The sequence below is a fragment of the Tauraco erythrolophus genome, chromosome 23, assembly GCF_009769465.1.
Source record: "Tauraco erythrolophus isolate bTauEry1 chromosome 23, bTauEry1.pri, whole genome shotgun sequence".
Lineage (NCBI taxonomy): Eukaryota > Metazoa > Chordata > Aves > Musophagiformes > Musophagidae > Tauraco > Tauraco erythrolophus.
In genome coordinates, this window is record NC_141487.1 from 6,110,237 (window position 1) to 6,122,472 (window position 12,236).

A 12,236-nucleotide genomic window follows, 5' to 3' on the forward strand; every position below is an offset into this window, starting at 1 on the left:
CCACACGGCACAGGTTAACAGCCAGGCAAGCCCTGTGAAACGCTGTCACCACCGTACCCAGAGCCCTCCGCGCAGCAGAAGGGGCGCAGACATTGCTCAGCCTCAGCCAGACACTCACCATGACCACATCCAGCCCCAAGACATCACCTGAGAGTCGCTTCTCTCGCAGCCGGAGACGGACACCGCCAGCAGACCTCCAGCTCTCCAGCCACCCCAGAGCTGGGGCTGGTCAGCATCACGCGGTGGGCAGACAGCCTTCGCTGGGCTGCGACACTCAGCCCACACCTGCCGTGGGGCAGAGACACGGCCCTCGGAGCCACAGCCACCCCTGTCCTGGGCGGCAGCACAGACCCCAGCCCCGATGCCCGGCCGTGGCTGTAACGGAGCGATCCACGTCCTTACTTCATGGATGGGCTCAAGCGGGTGAAGTCAAGGACAGAACGAAGATTGTTGGTGAGGGCAAACACTTCCCAGAATGAAACGGCAAAATTCACATCAAGGAAAGGCTCCCAGGAAATGGCAATAACCCCTTACTCATCACTGGCAGCTCGAGAACTTTCGTTACAATTAGATTCCACAGTTCATAGGAAAACTCAGAGACAAGCTTAAGAGAAGTGCTGGACAACTCCTAATAAAACAAGGACTAAGTGATACCAACTGTCCCACAAAAAAATGCTTTTTTTCCCCAAACATGAAATACACCTTTTAAGCTTCACCCACACATAGTGTAAGATTTATTATGTCCTCAGTTAAGCCATGATTTGATGTTGCTTTTTTCTTAGCACTCTCAAGGAATTTTTTTTTTTTAAGATATTGCCATATATCGCATTTTAACTATTTACTTATGACAAGACTATTAATGAAACATTGCATTTCTAAATTTGCTTGATCACTTAGCCTCTAGAAACCTTGGAATATTTTCCAGGGATATTTTGTTTTCTCTTTTGAAAAGAGATTCAAGAAAAAACCAAAACACCACATTTAATTGGATGTAAATTATTTGAGGAAGAAGCTTTTTTAACCTACAGCCCATTTACAGAAATCAAGCTGAAGTTCAAATCAGAACTTGAAAAACCCCATAAACTCTGGGATTTGAGCTGAAAATTCGGCCATGATTTGACTCAAATATTGCAGTAATTGCACACTGATAAAATAAAGCTATTGTTCTTTCTGAATGGAAACTTAAATATACAGTTTTCTTACAAGCTCACTGTTCTGAGCAAATAGCTTTCATTTCCTTTGATGCAAAGAACAGCTCTTTTACTGAAATTCTCCAGGGCTTAAATGATTCACACTTTGGGTTTTTCCCTCTGAATTGGAGCTTTAAGAAGTCAGGAAATCGGTTGCTTTTCCCACTAATAAGCAGCCACAAAGTTAGGTGGTTAGGTAAGTGGAACTGTTCTTCAAGGTAGGCATATAGAAACCCAAAAGGCCACTGTGCAAATTTCCAATGAATAATATGGTTCTGTTGATCATGTTTCAATATTAACTGGCAGTAATGTCGGCTATTTGACACCTACAGTCCAGAGAGTCTTGTGCACCTCACCAAGATTTGCTGCATGTTGCCAGAGGCACAGACTTCCACTAGACCCTCAAGTCTTTCATTCCTGAAATAGTAAGCTCCGTTGAATTTTTTTGCCCAAAAAGCTGCTGCTTCTCTGCTGCTATCAGGAGCAGAAAAAAACGTCAGCCACAGCTTCCTGCTATTTTGAGAGCGGGTAGTTGAAAAGCTGGTTTAGCCAGCAGCCAGGAAACGTTAAACCACTTGCTTAAAAATGGAAAAAAGTGCAAGTGTCCCAGTCTGAAATTCAATGACTGAAGAATTTTGTTGGGCGTACATTGCTGAAATAGCCAGAGTTCTGTAAGAGAAAGTGAACTGGGAAAGTAAAACTAAGTGCACTCAAGAACACTGGGATGACCTAAAGAATAAAACTCTTCCTTTTGAGTTTGCTTAATTAAATCACATAGGCACCTTTTTAAGTTTATTTTACCTTTACAAAAGGCTACAATCAGAAATCATGTTGAAAACATTAAAAAAACTAAGAAGGGTCAATACAGAGCTGAGAATAAACATGGCCAACACAGAAGAAGCAGTAAGAAGTGTCTTTACTAGCCAGTGTTTAGATTTCTGAGCATATTAAATGCCACAGCAAAACTGCTTATAAGGCAGAGACAGTCTTACGCCTTAGAAAAGTTATCCTGTTTAATCCAATTCAATGCTTTCACCTTTCCCTGGCTGAATCTCCAGTTCACCTCAATTAAGAATCTGCACATTTCCCAAAGCAATGGAGGAAAACTCACTGTTTTTAAGTGAATTTCACATAGGGATACCTCTGGGAAAAAATTATCAGTAACACAAGAATTAACAGTAAGAGGATGAAAGAAGGCAAAATACATTGAAAGTATTAATTATGTCTCACAACACGCTTTTAGGGTTGACAAGTATCACTGCTCCCATTCTACATGAAGGGGAAGCCAAGATATAGGGATGTTAGTTGCAGTAAATACAGTAACAGAGAAGCTTGAAGATTAAAACCAGGACTATGGAGGAATACGTTATAGTGAATAAGGATAACCCTTTGCACTCCATTTTCCCTTATAATTATTTAACCCACTTACAAGATTCTATAATGCACAAAAAAAAAAAAAAGGAAAAAGCAAAAAAACCCCAGGATAACTCCTCTTGACATAATTGCTGAAGAAACATTCAGAAATAAAACCATGTCCATGAATCACAAAATTAATCTTTCAGCTCTATTCATGCTTGCTAAAACCTTCTTCGGAGGAGGCTTCAAGAAAGACCTCAAGGAAGAGCTTAGAGAGAGAGAGAGACTAAGAGGTCTGGAAACCACAGCCTGTGAGGTAGGGTAAGAGTCTAGAGAAACCAAGGCAAGATGATAGCTTATGAATGCTTAAGAAGACACTGAAGAGTTAATTCTTCCTCACAATCACAATGGATAATATAAATTTTAACTAACAAAGTCTCTCTCCTCTCTCACTTGAAATTGGTCACCGGACTGGATTGCCTAGAGAAGTCATGGATTGCCTAGAGAAGTCATCCAAGCCTGCCTTGGAGCACAGAGGCTATGTGACTAGTTTACCAAGGTGATAACCTATCCAACTTCTCAGGATTCTCTGTTCAAGTGCTTTGCAACACATATCTGTGGAGGCAATAACTTCTGCTCCGCAGCTATTGTAATGTCACAGAGCCCTGCTTAAAACAACACGTCATTCAGACTTGGAATAATCGCCTCCGTGTATTAGTAACGTGATTGACAGAAATTTCATTATTCTGTTAGGATTTAATTTAGAAGCCCTGTACTGTTTATGTTATCTATAAGAAATCATGAGGAAGCTGATACAATGGCTGCACTGTGAGACATTTATAACTTCTCATGCAAAAGCCGAGTCAAAACTCTTTTTGCCCAGAGCTGGTTCAGTCATAAAAGAGTCTACTCCAAGCATCTTTCACCAGAAGGCCAAACCAGAAGCCATCCAGAGCTTTGAATCTATTACTGCAGCCACATAACACAAAAATAATTATATAAAAAAGACATGCAAGTTTTAACCAGTTGAAGCCACAGGCCAGATTCCTATTTGAAATCAGTGTCTATTCACAGAAAGCAACCAACTCCAGCTGAAACCCTGCCCCTTTAAACTCAGGCAAAACAACTAATTCTAGCCATGCTAGAGCTCGATGAAACTGGAGGAGCACTAATCTAACATCAAAAAACACCCTCCACAGCACAGTTTTCAGTAAGGAGAACATCTTTCAGCTGATGATCAAGTCACTGGAGCTATGCTGGTATACACCAGCAGGCACTCTGGTTCTTCTTCTGCAGTGGGGAAAAAAAAAGCATGAAGAACAAATGTTGAGCTTTTCTCTGTTTTCTGCTGTTTTTTCCTCCTCTATAAACTGGGTAGAGAAGCAAGCATTAAACTGAATGTCTTTCTTTATACAGCGTGATCCTCATTTGAGCCTTTCAGAAGTCTCCCTTTTGTAATTCAGTATTCCAAGTACCCAAGATCGCTGACTTATAGAAGAGAAGGAAGATAAATGTTATTCCCTTCTTCCCTTAGCTTCTGTGGAGGGGATGAGGGGATCACAGAACTCGCACGGAATAATCTCCACAAGCTCAAATGATGTGGCCACAGCAATCTGACATTGGCACATCTGTGCGCTGAGACTGGCCTAACCAACACCTTCTGTTGGGATTGAGGAGGAGAATATCTAATAGATCAAGAGTAACGACCCTTCCCTGCGTAACAAAGAGGGCAATTTGACAGGAGTGAAAAGCACTGTCTGCTTAGAAAAGAGTAATAGATAAGCTTGCTAGATGCAATGCCATATTCCCTTTAACAGGAGCATCAGGACAGTCCTGGAACTATGGATAGTCTGTGAAAACCGTGAGTGTGCCCTACAGGTACTATTGTATATCCTGTAGCACCGAAGGGATTGATGGAGGGATGCCAGCCTTCTACGTGCATATCAGTCTGTGGGAGCATCACAGAAACACGTGCAGAAGATGCAAAGGGGAATAATGATAAAAAGGGTCCCTGGTCTCAAACAAAGTTGAAAAGAGCATCGGTGAAAAAAAACCCAACAACCCAGGAAACTTGCAATAACACAATGCAGCTGAACTGAACGTCAGCCTGACGTGGCAGTTTTTCTGTTTGTAAATGCTAGGTGTGTTGAGAAGAAATGAAGAAAACCAGTCCCCAGATGCATTCCTTATTGCTATGTACAGTATGATGTTTTACACACCCAGCCTCTCCCTTCCTTTTTTTTGGCGGGGGGACAGAGGGGGGAAGCTGAACTCAGTTCCCTGTTCGCACAGCACACTGCAATTTATCTGTTTTCATTGTAGACTCTGAGGGTGGAAATAGCAAGGTTTTTCTTCTGGTGTTTTCTCTCCATGTTCCTCTTCTGGAAACTGGCAGCTGTAAGTCTCTTCTCCAGGGGGTGACAGTTGTGGAGCCGCCGGCAGCCTAGGGAAGTTATGTTCCAGATCTGCAGTGAGAATAAGCAAAAGCACTGCACATACAAGAGGTCTTCATACGTGTCAGTTGGCTGCCCGTTACCTCTGCCAACACAGCCTCTCTCTAAGGAAAGGACAAAGACACAGGTGATGCCCTGCATCTTAGTGAAACTAAGTAACCCGTCCAAAATCACGGAGTAAATCCGTGTTTACTCTGTTAATTCAACTTAATTTATTCCATTCTGACTCCGGATCGACAGACTCACTGTCCTCCACCGAAAAGCTACATAGGAGCAGAAGCACACAAAGGTGCACTTACCGTCAGCTGCGTGGTATTTTTCTTTCTTCAGTGACCATATGCAGAAATGCAAGAAGAAGGTCAGCAAGATGAGAACAAAGACAGCCACTGCAGTAAGGATGGCCAGGATGGTGGTATACAGAGAATCATTTGTAATTGGAGCTGCAATTAAATAAAGATTAAGAAATCATATGCTCAGACTATTGTTAAAGGAAAGGCAGTTCTTCCAAGGAAATACAGATATTAATTTCCTCTTTCTGTGGAAAATAATTTTCAAGGAAAAAACCACAGTGCAAGTATTAACAAGAAAACTGAGATGCTCCAAGTCAAGGGAGCAATAGATCACTGCCTGCAGTAAGAAGCATTCATGCAAAAAACCCATATGCCTGATCTCTTCATTGTTCTATTTGTCTCTTGCAGCTATCACTTGTTCTTTCTGTTTTGGTTTTTGCTTTTTGGGGGTATTTGGCTGCAATGTTTCCCTGAGTAGCACTACAGCAAGCCAAATTTTCAGACTTGTGTCAGCCTCATGGAAGTGAACAGTAGCACCTTTTTGCAATTTGTCTCAGCAGAACTAAGAGTTTCTCCGAATGAAAGGCCCAGACCTGAAAGGCACCAATACTTTGTAGAGACAAGGGTGGGGGAGAAGGCAGGAGCAGTGCAGCTTGCTGTCTTTAAGATACTCAGTACATGCAAAACCTGCACCCACTTCTGCCTGTCTAATTTGATCCATGATAAGACACGAGATTTCTGGGTGTTGTGGACTCAACCAATACTTGTAAAGGAACTGGATGACTCACTAAGCTGTTGTCTTCCTACAAAAATCTAGCAAACCAGCAAAAGCAGTTCAATGGAAAATTCTGATAATTTGCCAAATAAGTGTGCTCTATTTAAGGACAATTGTTTGGCTTTTCTCTACCTTTATTACCGACAGTGCTTTAATGGTGGAATCTTTGCCCAGGTCAACAATTCTACCTATGTTAATTCACAACAGTAATTTTGAAAGCAAGTTTTCATGCTAGCAAACTCTGGACGATAACTATGCAGCAAGTCACCAACTAAAGAAGGGTAGAGGAAAGTTATAGGCTCAAAGAAACAAATCATGATGAGAAGATACCTTGCTCCAAATCTTTAGCAGGGAAACCACATATTGCATTATGTGTCCTGTTGCCTTGCTTGATTGTTAGAAACCCAAAACTTTGACAACTAAAAGAAGAATGAGAGTCACATTTAGAATGTTCCTGCCTTTCCCTTCATTCCCCTCCAGCCTTTCTCTTGGCTTCCTTTCTTCCTTCCCTCTACTCTTTCCACATCTTGTTTCTTTTTTTTTCTTTTTGTAGCAGTGCAGGTAAAATTATGTCTGTTCCCCAACAAGATAACACTGCATCACAATTGTTTATATGCACATTTTTTTTTAGTCTCTTTGTTTCAAGTGATGTATATGTTTGGAGTAATTTTGCATTAGTTTGAATTGGACTTGGAAGCAGGTTGAATACACAGCAGTTTGTCTTAAGTTCTGCTTTGAGACCAACTATAAAGCCAAGGAGAGAGAAATATCATGTTGCTGAATTTAAACAACTCACCATTTAATCTCATCAGTGATTTCATGTTTGATTCAATTTTATTTTCTAAGTTAAGTATTAATCATTTGAGAATTTTATTATGCATATTTCCAAAGAAGGAAAGTATCAATAAGTACATACTCAGTCCAGTTACGGCACCAGCCATTCTTAACATTAGAATAGGTTCCTATCTCACATGGTTTACATTTGAACGTGAAGTCGAAATTGCCTACGAGGAAAGAGAACACAAGTCATTAATGGTCAGTGCCTTTGCTGAAAGATGTGGATACAACAGATTAAAGCACAATGCATTCCCTCTGTGCTCTTCCTGCATTATGAATCACCCTCTCGAAGAAACACAAGAAAGCTGTTCTTGTCACCTTTGCATTTTGGGAAATGTATGGGTGGACCCTTACAGAACAGGTACGGAACAGTCTGATCTGACAGCAGAGGGTGTAAAGATAAGAGGCAACACAAAGTAAAACAGTCTTCTACTGACCGTTCTAGCAGCTTGGAAGAAAAGTAATACTGCAAGTCTGAGCATGAAAGTCTCAAATTCAGGGAAGGGAGAGTTAGAGAAGAGGGAAGCAGGAGTTTTAGTCACAGGGGCCACAGTATAAATGCCATATCTCTCTGCATCATGAGCCTTCCCCAAAGCATGTTATAAAAAGTGAAGGAAACTGCTCCTCAGTCAGCCACTTATATTGCACTCTGCCTTTTAGAGTAATTTATTGTTTCTTTAGTTACCAAGCTTAAGCAGCTCCTCGCCCTCTGCACACTCAGGCAGTTCTTTACAGTAGAGACATGAACGATCGACACAGCTATATCCCTGACGACATTTGCAGTCATGGTCCTCAGTGTTTTGACATTTGTTGTTGTCTCCTGTCAAGAAGAAAGAAGTTAGACTTGCCTTTGTCACAGAGGCCAGAAATTAACTTAACCATTGACTTAGCTGCCTGACACAGGCGAAATAATTCCTTATTGTGCTGCGGTGGAAATACGGGTAACAGAAAGATGGCATTCCTATGCATAGTGGATAAAGTCTAGAGTACTCCAATTCAGCACCACTCAGATTTTTACACCATGGTTATCTTAACACTGTATGACTTATCTCTGTAATCCTTCTCTCTTACCTGGAATACCAGTGTGGGTCATGATAGACAAATGTAAGAAGACAGCAGGTTTGCTTTACTACATGGTACAATGCGGGGTAAGGAGGGCACTTCCAGTGCCCTGACGAAACACTACACATCAACTACCCATCCAGTCAGCTCTCCAGACACTGCCAGAGCTCTTCTCAGTTAGGCTCAGCCATGTCAGTGCAGGGATGCCCAAACAATCCTTGGCCAGTGAAGCTAGAGCTCCTTTTCCATGCCTTTCCTAACAACAGCAACTGCTTCCTACACTCTGTTGGCAGAAGCGAGTCTAAACTTAAGCCATAAAACCAGCACCCTTCCTACTCTCTGTCCTTCTGTTTCTAGAAGAGTTCTGTTGTGAACTTTGCTCACTTGCCAAAAATATCATTGCTAATTCTGAGAAGCTCCTGGGCTCATGAAAGCAAAGGATTAATCATATATACTGATCCTATCAGTAAACAGTATCAAGGGGTCCTTCAGGCAGTTGGAGACCGGATAGAGGAAAAGTGCTGTTCAATCAGGAAGCTGTATAAACCTTAAAGAAAAAAAAATACAGAGGGAAACATTGCCTAGTTCAATGTCGTGCTTAAAAATCCACAGTGAGTAGCAAACACCAAGCAAAGATTATTTCCTGAGGTTGGTGATGGAATGTATAGGGCCACCAGGGAACTGCCCACATCTTCCTCTGCCCACTGGCCTCCTCTTACTGGTCTTCAAAACTTAATGAAGTCTGGCAGCAAAAAAAGAAACAGCTTGGGGATACTTTTTTCTGTGTATTACTAGCAGGTGATTTTGGAGTTGATCCCAGCAAGCAATGACTCTCCTACCTCATGCTGAATGACTTTATCTCAGTGGGAAGGGATATACCCTGGGGTCTCCACACTACTGAGGACTCTACAGCTATTCAACTAGATTGCTCATTCCCACAAGCCCCATGTGTCTACCCCCTTCTTCTACAGGGGTCCTTGTTGTCAGTTGAGGCAGATATATTCAAGCTACTAATAGGTGGGAGGCTGACTCCTACCTAGGCACCAACGAACGATGTACCTTCCCAGCTAGCCCTGTTGCTAACCTGCAGGAAAACAGCACTACCACCCTAGGTAGACAGGGCTTCCAGCAACCCTGTTTCAGGACAAACAGAAAATGAAGGTACATTTGTCGCTGTAGGTCATACAAACAAGCTGCATGTTCCCTACTGTTCAGCTCTGGCTCCCCTTATGGACAGCACTGAATTCGGAAGAATAGCATGATTGTTCCTGGGACCATGGGAGAGGCCATTAGAATGTTCTGTCCTTCAGCCCAACAGGCACAGAAGTGTCACCCAGGAAGTCCTGCAGCTAGCCTGTTCCACCCCTAGTGTTTTAACTTGACTTAAAGTTACAGGCAAGTGAGAATCCAGTATCACCTCACCACCATCCAGGTGATGGATGCAGGTTAGAACAGGCTGTTGAAGGTAGTGATCACCTGAGACCTTGTCTGCCCATTTGCTTCTGGGACAAGCACAGGCCAGTGGAATGGAGGGATGGAAGTGGGATGCTTCCTACTCTTTCCACAAATTGCAAAGGACAGCCCTACAGAGGGTATAACTCCCTGTATTCCCTCTGAAGTCTGAATGGCACCAGCAAACTCTGAAACCGTGTTTGAATGGAGCAAAGGCTCAGAATCAGCGTTAAGTGAACACCTTCTTCACTTGTCAGCAAGATCAATCCACAGAAACTTAGCTTTCCCACCGCAGAATAACAAGTGTAAGCACATAACAAATCTGGAAGATGAGTCCACCCTGAAGTTTATAGCACATTATGAATTTAGGGGGCAGGAGGGAAGCCCTTGCCATTTTGTTTTGCATATACCGTTACTCAACATACAATCACATACACACACACGCACCTGTTCCCCACACTTGATCACCCTGGTTGACATAAAACAACGTTGACAAACAGAAAGATGACAGACACCTAATTTCCTTACTTGTGTTTGAGATGCATTTGGGGCAGCATTTCTTTTCGTCTTTACTGATTATTCTCAGTTCACCATCCTGGCATGGTGTGGCCAGAGTTTGCTGTGTCCATTGCCATAGGCACACCATCAGCAGCAAGCAAGCTCGAATCTTGAGATGACCTTCACTTGTCTGTTCAGTCATGTCTTGAGCTATACAACCCAAAAGCACACTAGGGTGGGCTCGTATCAGGGCTTTCCTGCAAAAGTATGCCTTCCTCTGACACTGTGGGACGGCACTGCGCTTTTTGTGACTGCGCTCTTCCTGTTTCTTTAGGGGCGGGGAAAAGATTTTATTTTACATCATCAAATTCTTAAAAAAGCAGGGCTAAGCAGCCACGCACCAGTGACTCCATTAAGAGAGCAGCAAGTTAGGAGCAAGACGTAGCATTGAGTAATTTGATTTTCAAAGGATTTTGCAAGTTGATACACAATTGAAAATGAATGCAAATTGAATTAGTGTGTGAACTTCAGTGCTCCCAGATTATTTCATTCTGACTTAGAGTTCCTAATGAATTTAGAAACCTTCGAGGATTTAATTATCAGATTGCAATGTACAGTTAGTCCATCCGGCCACTCAGATTTTCTGATTCTTTTACTTGTTTTCAACTTCCTTCACTCTGGATCAGGAGACTCTTGAATCCTTTTCCAGAGCTAGTGTAGCTCCATATGGATACCATGCATCCAAAAGAAAGAACACTGCCTTCCCCACAGGCTGCAAGATCAGCCCTGGTACCAAAACGGCTGGAATGGGCTCTTTAGAGACACATCCAGCTCCTCTGACCCCAGACCCCTGGGATTTAGGTAACAAAAGACAGCTGCTCAGCAAAACTGTACATAGGCACAGACGTGATGCCTGTAATCACCCCCTGCTGCTGGGTTTCAATTCCAGAATGTCTTGCCTTATACAAACACATATGCAAATGCCCACCTCTGCTGTGTGTGTATACAGCTTCCTTGCCTCCCCGTCCCTCCCCTCTTCTTTCCACTGGACCCTAGGGTTTGCTTCTGTCTCTGTAGCTTGTGGTTACTTTTATGTGTGCGCATTGAAGATAGTATTTAAAATCCAACCTCATTCTCAACTGAAAAAATGAACTCTGATGCAGAAGCAGTTTTTAACAAATTCTTTTCCACACTGCATGTGATGACAAATAGGTCAAGGAAAGGGAGAGTCACACCTGTGAAGAGATATGACTGCCACTAGAAAATGCCATGCCTACAGCATTCGACATTTGCCCTGTTACTTCCTTAGTTTAATACAGAGCCTATGCAACCTGAACAAACTTCCCACACAGACACCTTCACTCTGCATTCAGTGTGCTCTACACTTTCTTCCCGAAGATTCATCTATGGATCTCAAAGAATAGGTCAGCCAACACACTTTTCACTTAGTCTTCGGTCTATTCAGGGTTCTCCCTGCGTTCCTCGCATGGGTTGGAAACAATCAGACAGGTTTGGTATGCAATAGATCCTTCTAGTTTTAAGAATGTATGCTGCAAAAGCTGCTTTTACTCTTAAATGTGCTAGGTGAAACCTTTCTATCAAAAAATGACATCCGAACTAGCTGCAAACAGGCAAAACGTGCAGGTCTGGTGTCGTTTTTTCCACATAATGCCCCTAGAACGCCAACTGTTACATTTCAGAAACTAAAAGCCTCCTACTTTGTACTCCTGCCACACAGGAGATCCCCTCCTCTTCCCACACAGCACTGCTCCTCACAGCCTCACCATTCACGCTGCACTGGAAATGCGGATGCGCTGCCGGCTGCAGCCCGGCTGGCCACGGGGAGCCCTGGACACCACAGTGCTTGGGTTCAGTCCCCCAAGTCAGGATTCCCATCACCAGCTCCTCCAAACAGCACAACCACAATGCTTGGGCCACACAGGGAAGGTTTACAGGCACTGGTCAGGGCGCTGCCCTTGTACAGAAAACACAGTGCACTCAGCAGCCTCCAAAACTTTGTCTCACTCTTCAGAACTCAGCAGAGTCTTACGATGAAGACAAGTTACTAGGCAAAGCACTTGGACACTGCAGCAATATACTCTGCAGATCAATCAGTTCTGACCATTACTGCATTGCACACAAGCCCTGACCAACTCTGAGGATATTTTTATTATTCCTGGCTCTTATAAGAATAGGCTAATAATGAGAACTTGCTTCAAAATCCTTACTATGTGGTTATGTTAAGGTTCACCCCAGGGCACGCTGGCTGCAATACCATTTGAAAATATTCCTCCTTGTATAATAGGGCAAGGACTACCTGGGG

General features: G+C 42.9%; 1 protein-coding gene across 2 annotated transcripts; it reads right to left on the reverse strand.

Moving 5' to 3' along the window:
- Positions 1–4,841: 4,841 nt before the first annotated feature.
- TNFRSF18 (TNF receptor superfamily member 18) lies at positions 4,842–10,154 on the reverse strand. 2 transcript variants are annotated; one of them, XM_086625726.1, is made up of 6 exons: positions 9,944–10,154; positions 7,587–7,718; positions 6,981–7,068; positions 6,395–6,483; positions 5,299–5,439; positions 4,842–5,011 (listed from the first exon to the last, which is right to left on the reverse strand). In XM_086625726.1, the coding sequence occupies exons 1-6, from the start codon at positions 10,113–10,115 to the stop codon at positions 4,860–4,862; spliced, it is 774 nt and encodes a 257-aa protein (XP_086481852.1). In that variant the 5' UTR covers positions 10,116–10,154; the 3' UTR covers positions 4,842–4,859. The 2 variants fall into 2 exon arrangements, with proteins under 2 accessions (XP_086481852.1, XP_009985220.1); XM_009986918.2 differs by having other exon boundaries at positions 7,587–7,721.
- Positions 10,155–12,236: the final 2,082 nt, after the last annotated feature.

Excerpts from the sequence above, each read along its gene's own strand:
- TNFRSF18 (XM_009986918.2), bottom strand. The coding sequence starts at position 10,115 with ATGACTGAACAGACAAGTGAAGGTCATCTCAAGATTCGAGCTTGCTTG. Across the intron at positions 7,069-7,586 it reads CGAGGAGCTGCTTAAGCTTG|GCAATTTCGACTTCACGTTC; the intron begins GTAACTAAAGAA and ends CTTTCCTCGTAG. Across the intron at positions 6,484-6,980 it reads TGGTGCCGTAACTGGACTGA|TTGTCAAAGTTTTGGGTTTC; the intron begins GTATGTACTTAT and ends TTCTTCTTTTAG.